Source organism: Suricata suricatta, chromosome 10, assembly GCF_006229205.1.
Source record: "Suricata suricatta isolate VVHF042 chromosome 10, meerkat_22Aug2017_6uvM2_HiC, whole genome shotgun sequence".
Lineage (NCBI taxonomy): Eukaryota > Metazoa > Chordata > Mammalia > Carnivora > Herpestidae > Suricata > Suricata suricatta.
Window position 1 is genome coordinate 91,347,759 of NC_043709.1, and position 22,425 is coordinate 91,370,183.

At 38.1% G+C, this 22,425-nt stretch overlaps 1 protein-coding gene across 2 annotated transcripts in view; it reads left to right on the forward strand.

The window, feature by feature from the left end:
- Positions 1-22,425, forward strand: part of GUCY2C (guanylate cyclase 2C) — a 113,818-nt gene that overhangs the window by 64,227 nt on the left and 27,166 nt on the right. For both annotated transcript variants that reach the window (XM_029955695.1, XM_029955694.1), the window contains 7 exons: positions 4,820-4,905; positions 7,176-7,287; positions 13,453-13,534; positions 16,594-16,699; positions 19,798-19,860; positions 20,394-20,465; positions 20,932-21,036. In XM_029955695.1, coding sequence (XP_029811555.1) covers positions 4,820-4,905; positions 7,176-7,287; positions 13,453-13,534; positions 16,594-16,699; positions 19,798-19,860; positions 20,394-20,465; positions 20,932-21,036 — 626 coding nt within the window. The remainder of the gene's footprint in view (positions 1-4,819; positions 4,906-7,175; positions 7,288-13,452; positions 13,535-16,593; positions 16,700-19,797; positions 19,861-20,393; positions 20,466-20,931; positions 21,037-22,425) is intronic.

The window sequence follows — 22,425 nt, forward strand, 5'->3', positions numbered from 1 at the left end:
ATCCTTTTTTGAATATTCATTGTTAGTGTATAGAAATGCAACTGATTCTTCACTGTTGAGTTTTTATCCTGCCATTTTGCTCTTTTACTTACTCTGACAGGTTTTTTTATGGAATCTTGAAAATTTTTAACATATAAGATCCTATTATCTGTCATTAGAGATAACTTCTTCCTTTCCAGTTTGCATACTCACATTTAATTTTTTCTTGCCTAGGTGCTCTGGTGAGGTATTATAGTACTATGTTTAATAAAAGTGGCAATAATGGGCATCCTTGCTTTGTTCCTGATCTTAGAGGAAAAGTGTCTGTCACCACTGAGTATGATGTGGTTATGGGTTTTTCATAGATAGATTTTATTATGTTGAAGTAGTTGCTTTCTATTCCTAGTTTGTTGCTCCATCATTGAGGTGTATTTAATTTTGTAAAATGCTTTCTCTTCATCAAATTGCTAAGATTTTTTTCCTTCATTCTGTTAATGTGATATATTGATCAACTTTTATATGTTGAACTATCCTTGCATTCCAGGAATAAATCTCACTTGGTCATGGTGTATATTTCTTTTAATATGCTGCTGAATTCTTTGTGCCAATATTTTATTGGAGGATTTTTATATCAGTGTTTATTAGGAATATTGACATATAGTTTTCATTTCTTGATTTCATCTTCTGGCTTTGATATCAGAACAATTCTGGCCATAGAGAATGAGTTAGGGAAGGTCCCTCCAGTAAAGATTTGTTTGTTTGTTTGTTTTTTGAAAAGTTTGAGAAGGGTTGGTGTTAATTTCTTTAAATGTTTGTAGAATTGACCAATAAAACTATTAGACCCAGGATTTGGGAGGGGGGGGTCAGGAGATTTTGATTACTGATTCAATCTCCTTACTAGTTATAGATCTATTAAAATTTTGTATTTCTTCATGGTTTAGTCATGGTAAGTTTTATGGTTCTAGAAATTTGTTCATTTCATCTAGGTTATCCAATTTGTTGCAATAGAATTGCTCATAATAATTTTTTTGTAGAATTTATAAGGTCCCCACTTTCATGTTTTATTTTAGTAATTTGAGCCTTTTTCTTAACTTAGCTAAAAGTTTGTCAATTTTTCTTTTTTGAAGAACCAACTTTTATTTTCACTGAATTTTTTTCTGTTATTTTCTATTCTATATTTAATTACTTCTGCTCTAATCTTTATAATTTCCTTCCTTTTGCTAGCTTTGGGTTAAGTTTGTTCTTCTTTTTCTGGTTCCTTAAGTTGTAGAGTTAGATTTTTTATTTACATTTGTTTTTGTTCCTTAATGTAAACATTTACTTTTTTAAATTCCCTCCTTAGCATTGCTCTTGCTGTATCCCATAAGCTTTGGTATTTTATGTTTTCATTTTTATTTGTCTTTAGGTTTTTAAAGATTTCCTTTGTGATTTTTTTCTTTGATCCATTAATTGTTTAAGCGTCCACAAATTGGTGAGTTTTCCAGCTTTCCTTCTGTTATTGAATTCTGACTTTATGGTCGGAGAAGACATTTTGTAAAATACCTATATTTTAAAATCTATTCAGACTTACTATGTGGCCTAACATATGGTCTATCCTGGAAAATGTTCTATGTGCACTTGAGAATAATTGTGTATTCTATTGTCAGGTAGAATGTTCTGCATTCTGTTGGATCTAGTTGATGTACTGTTCAAGTCTTCTATTTCCTAACTTATTTTGTCTTGTTATTCTATCCATCATTGAGAGTGAAGTATTGAGGGGCATCTTGGTGGCTCAGTTAGTTAACCGTCTGACTTTTGATTTCAGCTCAGGTCATGATCTCACAGTTTGTATGTTCAAGCCCTATGTTGGGCTCTGTGATGACAGTGCAGAGCCTGCTTGGGATTCTCTCTCTCCCTCTTCCTTCCCCTCCCTCCCTCTCTCTCAAAATAAACAAGCTTAAAAAAAGTTAAGTATAGAAATTTTCAACTATTATTTTAGAACTGTCCATTTCTATGTTCAATTCTGTCAGTTTTTGCTTCATATATTTTGGTAGTCATTATTAAGTGCATAAATGTTTATAATTGTTATATCTTCTTGCTGTGTTGAAATATTCGTTAACATACAATATCCTTTCTCTCTTATAAACTTTTTTTGTCTGATAATATATCTACCGCTCCTCTCTTTCAGTTACTATTTGCGTAGGAAATCCTTTTTCATCCTTTCTCTTTCAACCTATTTGTGTTTTTGAATCTAAAGTGAGTCTCTTATAGATATCATATATAATAATTTTTTAAAATATAATTTACCAATCTCTATCTTTGATTTTCCAATCAAAATAAAATCTATTTTATAATAAAGTAATTACTGATAAGAAGAGATTTACTTTTATCATTTTGCTATATGTTCTCTATTGCCTTATAGTTTTTTGTCTCTCATTTTCTGCATTATTGTCTTCTGTGTTCTTTAACTATTTCCTTTGTGGTTACCATGGATATTATGGTTAACACTCTAAGATTATTATATTCTAATTTGAATTTATACCAGTTTAACTTCACTCACATTTAAAAAAAAAACTCTACAGCTTTAGGGATTGCTCATTCAATTAAGCATCTGACTCTTGATTTCGGCTCGAGTCATGATCTTAAAGTTTGTAGAATCAAGCCCCACATTAGGCCGTGTGCTGTCAGCACAGAGCCTGTTTGGAATTCTCTCTCTCTCCCTCTTTCTCTGACCCTCTCCAGCTGGTATGCTTTCTCTTTCTCAAAATAAATAGATAAAGTTAAAAAAAAAACCTCTCCAGCTTTAATACTTCCATTCTCACCTCTTTCAGACATCGATGTTGCAAAATTACATCTTTATACATGCGTGTCCAAACACATTGACATTTTAAGCATTATCTCCTAAATTATGTCAAAAACAAAATGTGGAGTTACAAACCAGTTACAATAATGCTAGTTTTTAGACTAGCACATTCATCCCTTAAATCATGTAGAAAATGAAAAGTGGAATTACACACCATTGTTATAATAATGCTAGATGTTATAATTGCCCATGCATTTGCCTTTATTGAGATCCTTATTTCTTCATATGGCATTGAGTTATTGTACAGTGTACTTTTATTTCAACCTATAGGACTCCCTTTAGCATTTCTTGCAAGGCAAGTTCTAGTGGTTACAGACTCTCTTGTTTATCTTGAAATGTCTTACTTTTACCCTAACTTTTGACAGATTCATTCGATAAAGTATTCTTGGATGAAAAGTTTTCCTTTTGGCATTTTGATCAGCCTACTGCCTTCTGGCCTTCAACACGTCTAATGAGAAGCGTCTAAAATTTTATTGAGTATCTCTTATATGTGCCAAATCACTTCTCTTTTGCTGCTTTGCTGCTTTCAAAATTCTCTGTCTTTGGCTTTTGACAATTTGATTAGAATGTGTCTCAGTGTGGATCCCTTTGAATTCACCCTATTGGAGTTTATTGAGCTTCTTGGATATTTATATTTATGTATTTTGTCAAATTTGAGAAATTGTTAGCTATTATTTCTTCAGATATTATCTCTACCCCTTTCTCCTCCTCCTCCTCCCCGTCGTCGTCGTCTTCTTCTTCTTCTTCTTCTTCTTCTTCTTCTTCTACTTCTTCTTCTTCTTCTCCTTCTTCTCCTTCTTCTTCTTCTTCTTCTTCTTCTTCTTCTTCTTCTTCTTCTTCTTCTTCCTCTTCCTCTTCCTCTTCCTCTTCCTCTTCTTCTTCTTCTTCTTCTTCTTCTTCTTCTTCTTCTTCACTTTTCTCTTCTTCTGGCATTTCCACAATGCATATGGTGGTCTGCTTGATGGTGTTGCACAGGCCCCTTCAACTCTGTTCATTTCAATTTCTTTTCCTGTTCCATAGACTTAATAATTTTCATTGTCCTTGAAGTTCACTGATTCTTTCTTCTACCTGCTCAGATCTGCATTTGAATCTCCATAGCGAATTTTTTATTTCAGTTATTGTATTTTTCAGTTCTGGGATTTCCTTTCAGTTTCCTTTTTTAGGGTTTCCTTCTCTTTTTCCATTTTGTTCATACATTATTCTCCTGACTTTATGCATCTCTTCCTTTAGTTCTTTGAGCATCTTTACGACAGTTGTTTTAAAGCGTTTGTCCATTAGATCCACCATCAGGTCTTTGTCAGGGAATAGTTTCTGCTGGTTTATTTCTTTTTTCTTTTGATTGGGCCACAATTTTCTGTTTCCTAATATGCCTTGTGATATTTTTGTTGAAAACTGGACATGTAAAGTTAGTAATGCGATAATCCAGAAATCACATAGTATATGGAAAATTTTTACTACTTTAGTGAATATTCTTAGTAAAAACTTTTCACTAATAGTTAGAAGGATTCTATTGGCTGATTACATTTAATTTCATCCTAAATGCAATGAAAAAAATTTCCCTTCTAACTAAATACTAATTAAGATCTCTCTTAAAAATATCCATCAGAGAGAGGTGCCTGGGTGGCTCAGTCAGTTAAGCATCTGTCTCTTGATTTCAGCTCAGGTCATGATCTCTAGGTTTGTGAGTTCATGCCCCACGTTGGGCTCTGCGCTGATAGCATGGAGTCTGCCTGGGATTCACTCTCTCCCTCTCTCTCTGCCCCTCCCCTCCTCATGCTTTCTCTCTCTCTCTCTCTCTCTCTCTCTCTCAAATAAATAAACATTAAAATAAATGTCTATCAGTGATCTCAGGGCCAGGAACTAATGGAGACTCCTTCTGATATGCTCATTATGACAATCTTTCAGTAGAGCAATTTGAGCCTATTTCATACCTTCTATAAGGATCTAACTGTTTTTTCTGTCAAAAGTAACCTCTAACTCTTTATGATTTTGCCCTAGGGCATGCGGGTCCTGTGACTTTGGACGACTGTGGGGATATTGACAACACTATGTTGCTTCTGTATACTTCTGTGGATACCAACAAAGTATGTCTGATTTCTTATCAGGAATTTGGGGTGAAGTTGCTAGGTGAGGAAGGATAACTACAAGGCAAGTGATAGCAGAATTAGAGAAATTGTGTTTAAAGATCTGCAAGTCATTTATTTCAAATTCACAATTATGCCCTGCTTGGAACTGTATTCTTTAAGCATTTTGACCCATTGATCTTATTTGGAATATGCCTACTCTATTAACTATATATAAAATAACCACCCAGAATACACTGATATAAAGACCAGACTGTTGATGGGATACCAATGACAGGATGACAGTTCTCTCCTAAGAATTGTTTATTCATTTCCACAGCTAAAAATTTCAATGAAACATTCCCTGTTCTCTCCATTTTAACTCATGAAAATCATTAATTACACAATATTTCTGGCACAAATGGTCCTATAATGTCATGTTTTTATTCACATTATATATATCTTTTCTCCTCACCTACCTATAGGTTCTTTATTTTTTACACTTGATGTTAGCGAAAAGGCTGAGAAGCGATGGTTCTTTATTTTTTAAAGTTTGTTTATTTTGAGAGAGAGAGAGAGCAGAGGAAGGGGCAGAGAGATTCAGAGAGAGAATCCCAAACAGACTCCACCCTGTCAGCACAGAGCCCAACACAGGGCTCAATCTCACAAACCATGAGATCATGACCTAAGCCAAAATCAAGAGTCAGAAGCTTAAACAACTGAGCCACCCAGGCATCCCCATACAGGTTCTTTAAAAAAAGGGAGCAGGTCTTACTTCTCTATGTCTCCAGTGCTTAGCTTCTTATCTGGCATATAATTGATGGCTGATCAATTATTATTAATATATATTAATTTAAAATCAAAACACCTATCTGTATGTCACCCAAAACCATGACCATCACAAACGATGAAAGCCACTGTTAGAGCCAACCAAATGGTCAGTAGAAAGTATTTTTCTTTAAGACATTGTGTCCTGACATAATTAGGAATCTAAGACAAAGAGTTATTCATTTTTTCATGTAATTTTATAATGTGATCATTATGAGATCTTTAAGATGTATAGTTAGCATATATATTGACCTCCCTTGAAAAAGATATCTTTAATGGAAAACACCTTTAAAAAAGGGTCACCAATGCTCCAGTTATTAGTAGTAACTGCAAAGATAACTATACTCCCCTCGAAGTTATTTCCACCTGGATGATTCCCTCGGAGAGAAGCAAATACATGTGGTACGAACCTACATCAGCCTCATAACTGCCCTTCAACATGAAAAATGTTCTGTGCTCTTACTCTCTCTCAAGGAAAATCTAGCTGAATTTTTCAATAAAGGTAAATCTAGTTGAATTTTTCAATAATCTAGTGCCATCAGTTGTGCTGTATAATACATATGGGCAACCAGGGACTAATTCTCAAAACACAAGGATATAGATAAGCTATTCTGCCTCCAGAAAAAACCTCAATAGGAAGTCAAGGTACTGTACCCAAATGTTAGGATATTTAGTCCTCAATATATGCAATTCTAGATCATACTTTTGAGTTAAAAGTACATGTCTAAAGATGTAAAACTTTAGTCCAGAAAGTTTTGAGGGAAAGGTGTTGAATTTAGAAAGATGGTCATTTCTCAGATATCTCTTACAAAGTTGAGTCAATATATGCAGCCAAAATGTAAGGATATATTAATATATCCCATTGGTGGATTGCTTGAAAAAGAAACCTTTTCTTTTAGAAACCTAATTAGCATCATGTACAAGACAGTACATTAGAGCAAAAGGGTAGAAGAGATTTGAAAATTATGTAATTGATAGAATTTAAATGTATAATTATGTCAGAGCTCCTTGACATGTACCAAAGTGGATTTTAGCTGTGGTGCATTTTCTCAAGATATTATTTTTGAAGCAACTTAGTATTGTGGAAAACATTGGTTCTTCACTTGTCATGTGACTTGGAGTTAATCATCAATTTCTTCTGGTCTCTATTTTAACATTTGTAAAATAAGAGGTTTGAATTAGTTCTCTAAAGACCCAAAGAATCTATATTGGGTAGGAGTTACTCATATAGTATATGATCATAAAGAAACAAAATAACTGACCTGTCTGGAGCTTAAATCTACTCGCATGCTGTGAACCAATAAGTGGATGCTACCTAGCTAGCTCCTGGCTGCTAAACATTACCTTGTGTCATTGCGAAGTGTTACTGTGAAATTCAAATGTCACTGGGCAGGACAGTCTCAGCAGTAGTCATTCTAAAATGTCTTTTCCTGTTCATCCTTCTTTTTCATGCCCTGGCACAGTACAACGTTCTCTTGACCTATGACACGCATGTAAATAGGACTAATCCCAAGGAAGACAGCCCCGCATTCATCTGGAAGAACCACAAACTTCCTAATGATATCCCAGGCCAGGGTAAGATATCCTTTGGTGAATTTTCTTTCCCTAAAATTGTTTTTCTGGTAAGGTAAGCACATTCTATGGTTTATACAATTAGCCTGTTTTTATTTCTTTTGTTTGTTGTCTGAAGTAGATTTGCCAGGTTTGTAAAATGTGGACTTCCCTTCCCAATGAATGATATTATGGTCCTAATTAAATGCTGAAGATATCCTTATTCTAATGTAGCTATATCTCTCTTTAATATGTGTCCTAACTAACCACTGCCAAAAATTAACCTATAGAAAATTAGTTGCAACAACTGGCAAAAATGAACACAAAGACATATATACATAATCCTACTTACTCTTTTATTGCAATAAACTTAAAGTGTACATATTTCAGCAAGAAACACATGAGGCCAGCAGCCGTCAGTCATCAGTGAGCATGGCTTCAAACATCCCCCCATTTGCTCACAGGATACACACTTGGGTTGTAATGACTATTACCCATCTACTTAAGGTGAAGTCCTTTCACATCATGGAAAGCCCTAACATGACCATAATTTCACCCATGCAACTTCTGATGCAACCATTCCATATTGGCCATCGCTGTATAGTGCTGGCCAAATATCTTCTGGGCAACAAAGCGTCAGGACAGTCTAGCTTAGCCAGGGTTTACCACAATACATAGGAAGTAATTCCACATTACTAATCTATTTCTAGGGAAAAAAGTTTATATTTAGACAAATATTTATGCTCAAAACACACATAAAAAAAGAAAGTGGAAGCAACATTAATAAAATGATTTAGAAAAAGGTGATACATTCATAAATCGTATATCATAAACCAATTAAAATATTTATTACAAAGAATTTTAAATGACATGGGAAAACTTACAAGGTAAGTTAACAGGAAAGTAAACAAATTTTTATTTAATGAGATTATAACTTCGTAAACAATGTTAGAAATAAACTGTAAAGAAATATGCTAAAATGTTAACAGTGATAGCTTCTGAGTAATAGGATCCTATGAGAATTTTTTTTAGCCATTTTATGTTTTTCTTAATTTTCCAATTTTTTCCCATGACTCTGTATTAATTACCATTTTAAAATATTTAATAAAAAAAACAGAGGGGCGCCTGAGTGGCTCAGTCAGTTTAAGCAACCGACTTCGGCTCAGGTCGTGATCTCGTGGTTCATGAGTTCAAGCCCCGCATCAGGCTCTGTGCTGACAGCTCAAAGCCTGGAGCCTGCTTCTGATTCTGTTTCTCTCTCTGATGCTTCCCAGCTGGCTCTCTCTCTCTCTCTCTCTCAAAAATAAATAAACATTAAAAAAATTTAAAAACTAAACTAGAAATATTCTTCTCCCAGCCTTGTTCTAATAACCAGAAACTGAGGTTAATATGATTTAAAGAGAAAAGTTGTGGCTCGATGCACTTGCTTGTGTTAGCGCTCTTGCTATATTTTTAGTCCTCTTGTGTTCCATGAGCCATATGTGGTTGAAAATGATCCCCGTGGTTTTATTCAGTAGCCATAAGCAGTTGACTAAAGCAAAGAAGGATGTGAGAAGTGGGATCCCATTCTTCTAAACAATAAACAATAACAAAAACAATTAAAATTACTGCTATCATTACTCTTTTTTTAAGCTTTTTTTTTAATTAAAAAAAATTTTTTTTAATGTTTTATTTATTTTTGGTACAGAGAGAGACAGAGCATGAGAGGGGGAGGGGCAGAGAGAGAAGGAGACACAGAACCAGAAGCAGGCTCCAGGCTCTGAGCTAGCTGTCTGCACAGAGACTGACGCAGGGCTCGAACCCACGAACGTGAGATCTGACCTGAGCCGAAGTCGGAGGCTTAACCGACTGAGCCACCCAGGCGCCCCTCTTTTTTTAAGTTTTTATTTTGATTCCAGTTAACATTTAGTGTTACATTAGTTCCGGGTGTACAATATGGTAAGTAATTCCACACGTCCATGCAGCACCCTGTGCTCATCATGACAAGTGCTCTCCTTCGTCCCAATCTCTCCCTCTGGTAACCATCAGATTGTTCTCTATAATTAAGACTCTGTTTCTTGCTTTTTCTCTTTCTCTTCTCTCTCATTTTTTCCCTTTGCTTGTTCATTTTGTTTCTTAAATTCCGCATATGTGTGCAATCATATGGTATTTGTTTTTCTCTAACTTATTTCACTTAGCATGATACTCTCCAGCCTCATTCATGTTACTGAAATGGCAAGATTTCTTTGTTTTTGATGGCTAAATATTCCATTGTAAAATACCACTTCTTTATTCATTCATCAATTGATAGACATGGGCTGCTTTCATATCTTGGCTATTATAAATAATGCTGCAGTAAACACAGGGTGCATGTATCCCTTTGAATTAGTGTTCTTATATTTGGGGGGGGTAAATACCCAGTAATGTGATTGCTGGATCACAGTAGTTCTATTTTTAACTTTTTGATGAATCTCCGTATTGTTTATCAGTGGCTGCACCAGTTTGTGTTCCCACCAACAGTGCGTGTTGTTCCTTTTTCTCCACATCCTCACCAACACTTGTTGTTTCTTGTGTTGTTGACTTTTGTCATTCTGACAAGTGTGAAGTGATTTCTTATTATAGTTTTGATTTGCATTTCTCTGATGATAAGTGACAATGAGCATCTTTTCATGTGTCTGTTGGCCATCTGGATGTCTTCTTTGGAGAAATATCTGTGTCTTCTTCCCAGTTTTAATTGGATTAATTTTTTGGGGGGGTGTTTTATAAGTTCTTTATATATTTTGGATACTAACCTTTTATTGGATATGTCAGTTGCAAACATCTCCCATTCTGTACGGTTGCCTTTTAGTCTTGTTTATTGTTTTCTTCACTGTGCAGAAGCTTTTTATTTTCATATAGTCCCAATAGATTATTTTTGCTTTTGTTTCCCTTGCCTCAGGAGACATATCTAGAAAGAAGTTGCTATGACCTATGTCAAAGAAGTTACTGTCTGTGTTCTCTTCTAGGATTCTTGTGGTTTCAGGTCTCACATTTAGAATTTTAATCCTACCCAAAATAATACATACGATACCAAGGAATAAACTTAACCAAAGAGGTGAAAGATCTGTACTCTGAAAATTATAAAATACTGATGAAGTAATTGAAGATGACACAAAGAAATGGAAAGACATTTCATGCTCATGGATTGGAAGAACAAAATACTGTTAAAATGTCTATACTACCCAAAGTAGTCTACAGTTTAATGCAATCCTTGTCAAAATACCAAGGAAGGAAAGATGGAAGGAATAACAATATGAGATATCTATAAATTCATTTCTACTCAGCACTAATCCATCCTGTGATAATTTCAGTCAATTTACTTCCCTAAGTGTGCGTTTCTTCCTTCTTCAAATCAGGAGATCTGTTAACAGACTCCAGGATTCTTTCCAACTATCATATCATATGACCTTGAGGTTATAAAATCATTCTACCATCACTGTAAGTGGAATTAAATAGAGTGTGATAACCACAGCAGCCATCAGAAAGCAGCAGAAGCTTAACCTTTGAACTAATGTAATCCTGTGATTTGACTAACTTAAGCAAAACTGAAAAGTGTGTTGAATTAACAACTGCTTTATTTAAATAGTATATAGTGTATTTAAATATGGTGCAGTGAGATTTTTGTACTGAAGGGGGCAGATAGGAATTGAGCGGGGCAAAGACCCAGCAGAAGCCCCACCTCGTCCCGCCAACTCATGCTCTAGTCTAGGGGACGTGTAGTTTTAGGAGACTGATGAGTAGAATCATTGATGAGTAGGATTGTATTTCTTGTATTGACTTTGGGCTTTTTTTGTGGAATTGGACGTAAGAGAGTGATGGTAATAGCAGTGATGGCTAGGTGAGGGAAGCGATGATCACAGTAATAACCAGAATTCACACAGTCAAATATGCCCATATTGCAACTCCAAATCCAAAGTACTAATCAGTTTCTTCCCTGATGAGAACAGAAATCCAGAGCTCAAATTTTCACTGTTAAAATTTTTCCATAGCAGAAAACAAGATAACAAGCAGAGGCAATGTCCTACATTGGCAGCAAAGCATAAATCCTTCGATGCCACCCTTATAAAAGCATGGGGAAATTCTTGGTGAAGAAAAATTAATGCATGTGAATTTTAAACCCAATAGTAGAAATATTCATAATGAAAAATGAGTGTGCCTGGTCCCACCCCTGTCAACTTTGACCTTTCAGTCACTTTGACTTTAGTTTGTTGTGTATTTCTAAGTAATATGCATATATTTCTGGATTTATAAAATTAGATGCTATCTGTTTTTTTTAATGTTTATTTATTTGAGAGAGAGAGAGAGTGTGAACAGGGGAGGGGCAGAGAGAGAGGGAAATACAGAATCCGAAGCAGGCTCTAGGCTCTGAGCTGTCAGCGTAGAGCCCAACACAAGACTCGAACCCACCAACCGTCAGATCATGACCTGAGCTGAAGTCTGGCACTTAACCGACTGAGCCACGGAGGCGCTCCAGATGTTATCTGTTTATTTCTTGTATTGATAAAAGATTTAGTTCATTTTAACCAGCCTACTTGGTTCTAACCTTTTCTCAATATGGCTATATATTTTTTGTCGGTACACTTATTGGGTGCCTTTGTAATGTTAGTTAATATGCAGAAGCTTCTAGTATTATTCTATCAACTATATAAAAACCTTCGTGCTTCCCAACTTGGTAGGACAAAGATTTTAGTGTCCTTATCCTTCCTACTCCCCCCTTCCTACCTCCCAGATTTCCTGCATTTTTCTTTAATTTGTCATAGCTGATAATATCCATTTTGTAGCTCCATGAAGACCTCTACCATTTACCTATAAGCTGATTCTATAAGAAAATTAGCAAACATTTTCAACATTATTTATATAAAGATAAATAGCACTCTATAACTTAGAATCCATTCCATTTTCCCTTCTCCAACTAACTTCCTAGTCTAATAGAATCCATTGTGGCATATATGAATGGTGACTTTCTGTAACAGTCTTACTATTGCTGGTGTCCTTCTCAGTCAAGGCTCGTCCCTCTGCAGATTCAGATTCTTCTCCAATGCTTCCTTGTGTTGGAATCACATTTTCCTGAGTTCCACTTACCTTCTGTGAGTTTCTTAAATTCCTCCATCCTTACAACTCCATGTACATACTAGTGTTCTCATAAATATAAGTCACTTACATTCTTTAGTGACTTTCCTCAGTGACCTGGTAGTGCTTGGGAAGGACCAGCAGGCAACACTGTCACTTGATAGTCTACAATGACTGACTTTTCTTCTGATTTGTGAGTGGTCTTGAAGAATATAAGGATCCTGAAATTAAACCACTTCCCCTGGCACATTCCAGGTAATTTTCTTCAGAGACCACAAATACAGGACCTGAACTACCAGTGAAGAGATCCATAAAAGATAAATATTTTTCAAAGGTTTCTCCTTTCCACTTCTTCAAATTAGATTACACAAGTGTGGGGGACCAACCCACACACCACAGTCGAAAGGTCCTGAGTAGGGGATTGGTGTCGGCACAATATCTCTAGAAAAGAAGACAGACAAGGTGAACAAGACAGACAAGACAGACAATGTGGATGGTGGTTGGTAAAGCCACACTTTATTAGGATAGTCAGGGTCTTATATACCATGGGTGATTACATCGTTTCTTTAATGGTTACATAGTTCAAGGTCCTTGAAGTAAAGACATGCTCCGGATAGGGTCATTCTTGTCAGGACAGTAGTAAGTAACAGGATTAAGTCATTGCAAAAAGAGGAATCCCCTAACAATAGTCTGGTTTTAAACATAAGATAAGCCTGAAGAATTCTATGAGGAGATATATATTCCTTAAGGCCCTTCATCAGTTATTCAAGGGTAAGATGCTCATCCTTTTATAAGCAAATCTTTTGGCAGAGGATTATGTTCACTCCCAACAGCAGACAAAGAGCTAGAAAATAAAGTAAGGGAAGGTCACTGACTGACCCAAGTTGATTCAAAGCCTAAAAGTATATGCCTCTTTGCAAAGCAATGAGAAAATCATAAGATGAACAGAAGCCATATGTGGGGCCCAGGAGGCCAAATATTGTTTGAGGGTATTTTTCGCCTACTGGGCCCCAACATATAAGTAGAGCCTTTTAAATGTTTTTATTCACTCTTCACTGATCCTTACTAAGGCATTTTTTTCACTGTTTTTTCCTGCCACAGGCCCTCAAGTCCTGTTGATTGCAGTCATCACCCTCACAGGAGCTGTGGTTCTGCTCCTGCTCATCGCTCTTCTGGTGCTGAGGTACCTGTCACCCCCTTTGTCTCACTGTGCTCATCATCCAGAGAGGGAGGGAGCGGGAGAGGAAAAGTCTGATAGCATCAATGATGATGGACATTCACAAGAAGGTTTCTAGAAAGATCAAAGATCATGAAGGCATTCTGCATCAAAGACTACATTAAGGGCAGAATGGTACTGAATGGATCACTTAGAGCTTGGCATCAGAACTCCTATCTAGCTCAGTTCTGTGACTTACTAGTTGTGTGATCTTCAGTGCATTATGATGTGTTACTTCGCTTCAGTATTCTCATCTGAACTGGTGTGAGAACTTGAAATAAGGTGTGTGTAGTGACAAGCATGTAATGGGCACTCTATAGGGAGAGACAGCTATTCTGCTATTGTATTGGCATTTTGTGGGAAATTTCAAAGTCTCTATATGTTGAGGCTGGAAGAGTCTTTAGAAATCATCTACTCCAAACCTCCCATTTTAGCATGGGGAAAGAGACCCAGAAAACCAAATGGTTTGTCTTTAATCATACCACCAGCTAGTGTGTAAGGCCAAGACTGGCACTCAGGCCTTCTGTCCATCAGTTCCATGGCTGTTCTACTCAGTTTGGATTTATGAAGTGCCCAGAATAGTGACCGAGGCATAGTGTATACTCAGAAATATCTGTTGAATATATAAATGAATGAGTGATTACAACACTACCTCTTAATCTGTGTATGTTAAACACACACAACGTTCCATCATATTGTCAGAATCACCCCCATTTCCCAACAATTTTTCTCCATGTATCACACACACTGATATGTGTGTCACTGTACTTTCTCATGAAAGAATCCGGCCTGTTGCATGTCAGTTATGTTTTCTCCAAGAAAGGAAGTAGATTGCTCTGTTCGGTCTGAAGGAAGAATTTGACTCCTGTTACTCCATTACACCACATTTGAGATGTATGTACACATATACAGTGTACGGGGGTCACTTAGTTGAAGGTAACCAGAAACCAAAATTAGAGGAAAATAAAGCCAGTCAACAGGAAGGTCACAGTGTGGCAGTTGTCCTTCAGAAACCAAGTCCAAATGATTGTCAGCTTAAGATAGGGGCAAATCACAAGGTAAGAGACAATAACATGTGGAACCAGACATTTTCCATTTTCTTTAAGCACGGGAGGCAGAGATAAGGTTTCCCAATGGCCAGGGCAATGGTGTGTCCAAAGAAGATCTGGTCGACAGATTTTATTCTTATAGTTCTCCATTTCAACTGCCTGTGCACGAAGAGTAGTGAATGACTTATGGCATCCTCGGATTCAATATGAATGGCAGTTGGCTCTGTTGGTCCCAAGTGTCTTTGGGAATACAGAGATGAGAGCCTTTAGGCTACAAGACTACTTTGCCTCCAAGTCTTAGGATCATAATCATTGGTCAATAATGTACTATTTTATATGTACTTAATAGAGGAATATTCAGAAAAGCATAGGAAGAAAATCATCATTTCTGCTTAGGGGACATTAATAAAGGCACACAGATGACTTTTAGAAGGTGAGTAGAAGTTTGTCAAATGACCACAAGCAAAGACAAACTCAAGGACATATATAGCTCAATGGAAAAAATGATCAGATTCTAGAATCAGACACAGCAAGCAATGGAACTTAGAATATGATAAAAGTGATATTACAAGTCAGGAAATGATGTTGGCACAGTAGGCTTGCAGCACGGAAAACATGAAATTCAAATCCTACCTGAAACCATACACAAATACACAGTTTATTTCATATGGATTATAAGTGGAATAAAGACCTAAATGTGAAACTCAAACTTCTAAACTTAGAAGAAATTAATAGAAAATGACTTTGTGGTCTCAACTAGGAAAATATTTCTGTTAAGGTAAGTCATAGAAGAAAAAAAAATGAATGTGGCCATAATAAAAACTAAATACAACTAAGTTAAAATAAGCAATAAACTAGAAGAAAGTATTTGCAGCACATAAGAGGACAAAAAGTTTGATTTGCAGAATATATAAGGAACTCAGATAAATTATTGACATATGGGAATAATTTTGAATGAATATGTAACAATATATTCTATAAAATACCTAGGAAGTACTTGAAAAGACATTGAATCTATCTAGTAATAAAAAAAAATGGGGTTGACTGGATGGTTCAGTCAGTTAAGCCTCTGACTCTTAATTTCCGCTTATGTCCTGGTCTCCTAGTCTGTGAGTTTAAGCCCCATGCTGGGCTCTGAGCTGACAGTGCAGAGCCTGCTTGAGATTCTCTCTCTCCCTCTCTCTCTCTGCGCCTCCCCTGCTTGCATGTGTGCATGTGCTCTCTCCCTCTCTCTCTCTCTCAAAATAAATAAACACTTTTTTCTTTTTAAAGAATAGTTTCTATTTTGGAAAAATGAAGCACAAAGCAACAATTAAATACCATTTCACATACATCATAATGATAAAAAAAACCACTTTAATAATACCAAATGTTTAGAATATAGAGGGAACAAGAATTCTAATGATGGGAGGGTCAGCTGGTGTGACCACTTTGGGAAATACTTTGGCAATATCTATAAAAAATTGAGTTTCCTATAATCCAAGAATTCTGCTTTATCTATACTAACAATTAAAAAAATACATTTTGAATGTTGAGATACATGTTGCATTTTCTCTGTGCTTTTCTATTTTCCTTACACATTTATTTTTTAAAGGCACAAATGCATAAGAGGAATTGGCTTGTTTAGGAATCTGGTATATTCTCTGGTGACTTAAATGAACATTTTTGCTTTTCAAGCCTATTTTTTTTTGTTTTTTCCTTACTCTTTCCATCTCAGCAGTTCAGATTCATTATTATAGTGAAGGGTTGCCTTAGGGAAGGACTTGAAGGGAAGGTAGGGAAGAGGAGATTGGGAAGGGAAGGGAGAGAGACATCAGGATCCTTATAGCTCCACTCAGCCAGAATTCACCAGTTTAAAAAACATGAAGTCACACATATCTACCTGAGACTATCAGGGTTCTAAATTTCTTAGTGTTCAGAAGCTAAATGGCTCGAATGTTAATAAAAACCTATTGACTCGTTCTATTCCTTTCACAGAAAATATAGAAAAGAATATGAACTTCGTCAGAAAAAATGGTCCCACATTCCTCCTGAAAATATCTTTCCTCTGGAGACCAATGAGACCAACCATGTTAGCCTGAAGGTATGGAAGCTAGAGCTGGTGCAACTTGCCAGGTATTTGACCAGACGGGTAGTGTGGCAAGAAATGGGCCAAGCAGGGATCGTTTGTTGGAGAGTCTAGGGCTTAGACATTTTCTAATTCTCAGCTTCCCAGCTTTCCATTGATCCTCCATTGTCGTAATGTAGACTGTCAGGGTAAAGAATTTGAGTCCCACTAAACCGTGGCCACTACTCTGTCCATCCTAAGGATGGCTTATCTTGCTCACTGCTGAAGAAAAAGGCCTCTGCTGATATTTGCCTGTCTTCTCCCTCAGCCGGCAAATATCCCAGCAGCCAGTAATAATCCCTCCCCTTCAGTGCTGTAATGCTGGGCCCATCGTACCATCTTATCTGCCGTGTTTCTGACAAGGAACTCAGGACTTAAGCTTGATCAGAACTTTGCTGATGAGGGAACTGAAGGCTGCGGGGTGAGGAAACAGTGCAGGAGCACACGCAGCTAATGAGCAGGATTACTGCAAATAGTAAGAGCTGACGCTGAGCACTTCTCTTGTGCCGGATGCATTGACTCCTTGCATCTCCGCCCGGGCCCTGTGAGGTTAACTTCAGGAACATGGCCACAGTTTGAACCTAATCTGTCTAACTGTGAAGCCTGAGAGCCTAAAACCTATCTTTGACCATATTTTTATCAGAGTTTTTTATACCGAAGCATATTAAGAGAAGAGGGAGACCCAGAAACTCCACATGAAGGGATTGGTGGGGTCCCTCAGCCTAGGGCTGGGTCAGGTTTGTCCTCGGAGCCTCGCTAGCAGCTCGTGGCCTCCACCCAGCTCCCGCATGTCACCTTCTGAGAGCTAGGACCCTCTCATGCGGTACAAGGACTAGGTGTCCCTTGCCTCCAATAATGCTCCTGCTCTGAATGTCCTTCCTGTCTTTCACACTCAGAAACTCACACACAAAACGTCTATTCGCAAAGCCCACTCTATCTCGGGCAAGCGTCAGGATCAAATCCACCTTGCAGTAATTCACAGAAAGATGATCCTAAGATTATTAGACTTCCCAAGAGAGAATTTCTGGACTTAAATGACTAATCAGCAATACCTGCTGGAAGGGAGAGGAGACCTCTAGAAGGAGCGAGTACTCCTCTGCCGCTTAGGATGCCAGCACAGGCCGCCACGCGGCCCACCTCTGCACACATCCAGCCATGCCTTCACCCCTCACAAGCCTCCCCCACGGCCTCAACCCCCACCCTCCATATTTGTTCTTTTTGATGAAGCCTAAAATCTTGTGTCTCTGTTTTCTTGGGGTATAAATATTCTTAGAAATAGAACCCATCCATCTCTCATCAGACATTACAGAATTTTTATGTGTTAATTCATCAGATTAGCCCACTCATCTGGCTAAGGAATAAATCTTTGGGACAATAAACTAAAAGGAGGGAGCGTAGAGGTGATTCAGGGCATGAGGAGTCAGAGTCACCCTGAATTTCAGGAAGGCTGGGGAGCAGGTGGCCAGGAACTGGGTGTAAAGAGAGATCTTCCACTGCCAGGAGTCACGTGCAGCAGGGAGAAAGCCCGAGGAGGTCAGCCAGAGGGGAGAATGCCGCACCACCACGGGGGCAGTGGTTCAAATCCTGTCTGTGCATTGAAGGCAGAGCTGAGGACACAAGACCAAGGGACGGGATGAGAAAGAGCACATCCCTGTACCAGGACAGAAAGGGGCAGAAAACCAAAGTAGCCAGAGAAATCGGGAAGGGCAAAGGGATGAGTAATGGATTAAAAAAAAAAATGATGAAGATGATGGTAACTCATTTGAAGATAAAACATTTAAGCTTATGAGACAACTTCACAAACTTGATTGCATTTGATACCCAGTGTCACTGTCAGTTGGGATTTCCCAGGTAAGGTACCAAGGTTCAAGTAGTTTGAATGACCTAATCAAGAGCTCAGTAAAAAGAATACGACACAAGTAGCAAGCTCACATTCTGCTATGTCTGCCTGTGTGTGACACTTAGTGCCATTTAACCCTCATGTAGCTCATTTGTAAAATGAGAAGAGGAAGAGCAGACAACAGACATTTATTAATCTGCATTATGCTGGACATCATGCTTGGAACTTGATATGGTTTATTTCACTCACATTTCAAAAAGTCCTATGAGATAGGTTTTAACCAATATCTATACCAGTATGCCAATGTATTTAGCCAATATACATTGAACCAATACATTACAGGTTTTTCTGTGAACCAAATTGAAAGATGCAATAGTTTTCAATCTTTTTTCTGCCTTTAGACCAGAAGTCTGGCAGATCAAGAGCCATATCTAGCCTGCAGGTGTGTGTGTGTGTGTGTGTGTGTGTGTGTGTGTGTGTGTGTGTGTTTCATTTAATATTTAACATCTTTTAAAATTAATTGCCAGATATAAAAATGTTGGAATGGCATAGGAAAATCCACATTATCCGCTTCTTTTGACAAATCAGATGATCTGGCAACTCTAGGCTGAACCCTTTGCCCTTCCCGATTTCTCTGGCTACTTTGGTTTTCTGCCCCTTTCTGTCCTGGTACAGGGATGTGCTCTTTCTCATCCCGCCCCTTGGTCTTGTATCCTCAGCTCTGCCTTCAATGCACAGACAGGATTTGAACCACTGCCCCCGTGGTGGTGCGGCATTCTCCCATCTGGCTGACCTCCTCGGGCTTTCTCCCTGCTGCACGTGACTCCTGGCAGTGGAAGATCTCTCTTTACACCCAGCCCAATGTCCTCACTTGCATTGCTAATTGGGCCCTGAGGCACGAGTTTGCAACCCAAGTGCAAAACACACTTCCCTGAGAGCACCTGTCTGTAGCTACAGGGCAAGATTTCCAGTAGAATGGGCCAGAAGAGAAGGAAGGAAAGGAAATCCCTGGCTGAAGTAGACCACAAGAAGGGAGGTAAAGGGCGGAAGACCGAGTTAAGCATGACAGGTAGATCCCTGGAAGGAAGACCCTGCTGGAGACTGAAGGTCAGTAGTGACAGGGAGCATGCCATGAACCAATAGATAGGGCCCACCTGGCCGAGTAACGCTGCCTCTGGCTGTAGATGGGACAAGATATGAGGTTTCTATAATAACTAGACTTTTCTTGCACCAGATCGATGATGACAAGAGACGAGACACAATTCAGAGACTTCGACAGTGCAAATACGACAAAAAGGTGACTGGGCTCTTCTGCTTCTCTGAACTCCCGATGGGGTTGTGTTCCAGGCCTTCTATTCATCATTCTTCTTGGCTCCTGAGGGTAGCAGTGCAATGGTGGGGGCTGGCCTAAGGGGCTCTTCTTGGAGCTTGTCACGGGGATGGCAGGACTCTGCTTCAAGGGTTACTAAACTCACAATCTTGGGAAAATGGAAAGACAGAATTTTTAAGAGGTGGTAGAGTATAGGAAGGAAAAGAAATAGAAGAGTTCAGAGCAGTCCAAACTACCCCAGTGGAAATACAACAATCCTTTATGGGACTTCTGTATCTTCATTCCCCCCTCCTCACCTCCCTTTTCATTTAGTCATTCTTAAAGAAACATTCAAACCTGAGCCTATGGCAGGTACTAGGCACCTGGGATATAAATATCAATAAAGTCACTGCTCCCAAGAGCTTATAGTAAACCAGGAAGATAGACCCACAACAAATTATAATATGCATATAGGTGGTCATGCTACAACATTATCTCCTTAATTCAATTGATCTTTGTAGCGAGTGATTCTAAAGGATCTCAAGCACAATGATGGCAATTTCACTGAGAAACAGAAGATAGAATTGAACAAGGTACGTGTCTCTTACTTGGAATCCTTAAATGAGAAATAGCTTCACTCCATCTCGCCTAAGCACTGAAGTCTCCAATGGAACAAGATGCTACTGGGGATAGTGAAAATAAGCCCTCAGACCAAGAAATGGGTGACTATACTCCTCTCGGTTGAAAAGTCTATCAATAGAAGTGGAAGAATGGTGTTTGATGGTATGAAACATACTGGAAATCTATATGCATCTCCTAGAAAATGGCCCTGATAGTATTTGAGCATAGTCAAAGGTTCATATTCTGGTCTCCTTGCTGATAAAGCAAATCTGTTGAGTATGACGTAGTGTCAGTAAGAAGTGCACAGACATTCAAACGTATCAAGAATAGTACATCTTCCCAAAGACCTAAAACATGACATGTTTTATTAGCATATTAATTTGTACTAGGGTGCTCCTTTCTGCCTGACTTGCTTTGTAAGTAAGCATGTTCTCTTAGTTGCTTCAGATGGACTATTACAACCTAACCAAGTTCTATGGCACAGTGAAGCTTGATACCATGATCTTCGGGGTGATTGAATACTGTGAGAGAGGATCCCTCCGGGTAAGGAACCATGATCATTTCCAATTTCCTAACTGATCAGCCTTATGGGAAAAAAGATTTAGTGGAAATTTTTATTGTTTACCCAGTGAAACAACATCAGAGAATTATTAGGTCCATATCCTTACCAATTTATCACTTAGATTTTGTCAACCAAACTTAATTACATTTTTACCAAAAAAAGGTAAACCAAAAATAATAGTCAAGAGTAGAGACTTGAAAACACAGAGAACAGATGTGGGAAAGTGAGTGATTACCTCTAAATTCACTTTATTTTATTTGCATTCTTCCTTTTGTATTAAGAGAAAAATGGAGGGGCACCTGGTGGCTCAGTCAGTTGAGCATCGAACTCTTGATTTCGGCTCAGGTCATGATGTCATAGTTCATGAGTTCAAGCCCTGTGTTAGGCTCTGTGCTGACAGCATGGAGTCTTCTTAGGATTCTCTCTCTCTCTCTCTCTCTCTCTCATTCTCACTGTCCCTCTCCCTCCTTTACTCTGCCCTTCTGCCTCTTACACACACACACTCTCTCTCTCTCTTTCTCAAAATAAATAAATATTAAAAGAAAAATGGGTGGTCATTATGATAGCACCAAATGAACATTAGAGACTTGTCCATAGTCCTGGTTCTGCTACATTCTAAATTCCTACACTTCTCTCCCTTGGGGGAGACTGGGGCTGCGCAGGTGTTGCCAGATGTGGTCAGGCGTTCTGGATGAGCAAGTCCAGCAGAGAGAGATAATAAGACAGGGATGAGTTCTTAGGGAGAACCGAGCATCAAGCTAGGAGCATCAAATCAGTGGGCCATTCAGAAGGGCAGGCATATACAGGAACCATCAAGGACAAGAAACAAAGTCACGTTTCAAGCAGAAACAGGACTGGAAATGAGAAATAGGCAGGAGCACAAAGGAATCCAGGGCAACTACTTCAAAGAGCATTGAAATATTTGCACCTCACCTTGAGCACATGTTATGAGAGCTTTCAGCCCTTGAAATACCTTTGGGTAGGATGAGCATATAATTTGTCATGATACTTTGAGAAGGAAAGGGGTACTATAACAATTATGTCAGAACAGCAGATGTAAAAAGCAGTCAGATCCAATCAAAGAAGGATGTGTCGTCACTCTACCGTTGGGCTACTTTAAGACCCAGTATTTCTTCAACACCTCCGTGTCTTCCCTATAACAAAACCAAAATACCAAGTTTGGGGGCTGTAGCAACTTCAAAGGGGTCCAAATATTCATAATACAATAAAAGTTTTAAATAATAAAAAATTTAAATTAGTCACCTAGAATATTTTAAAATAACCTTCAGTTAAAAGAATAGTAGCTTTCAAAATGGACGGCATAAATTCAAATCTATCCTCCAAGGAAAAAAACAATAGTCCTAAGTGCT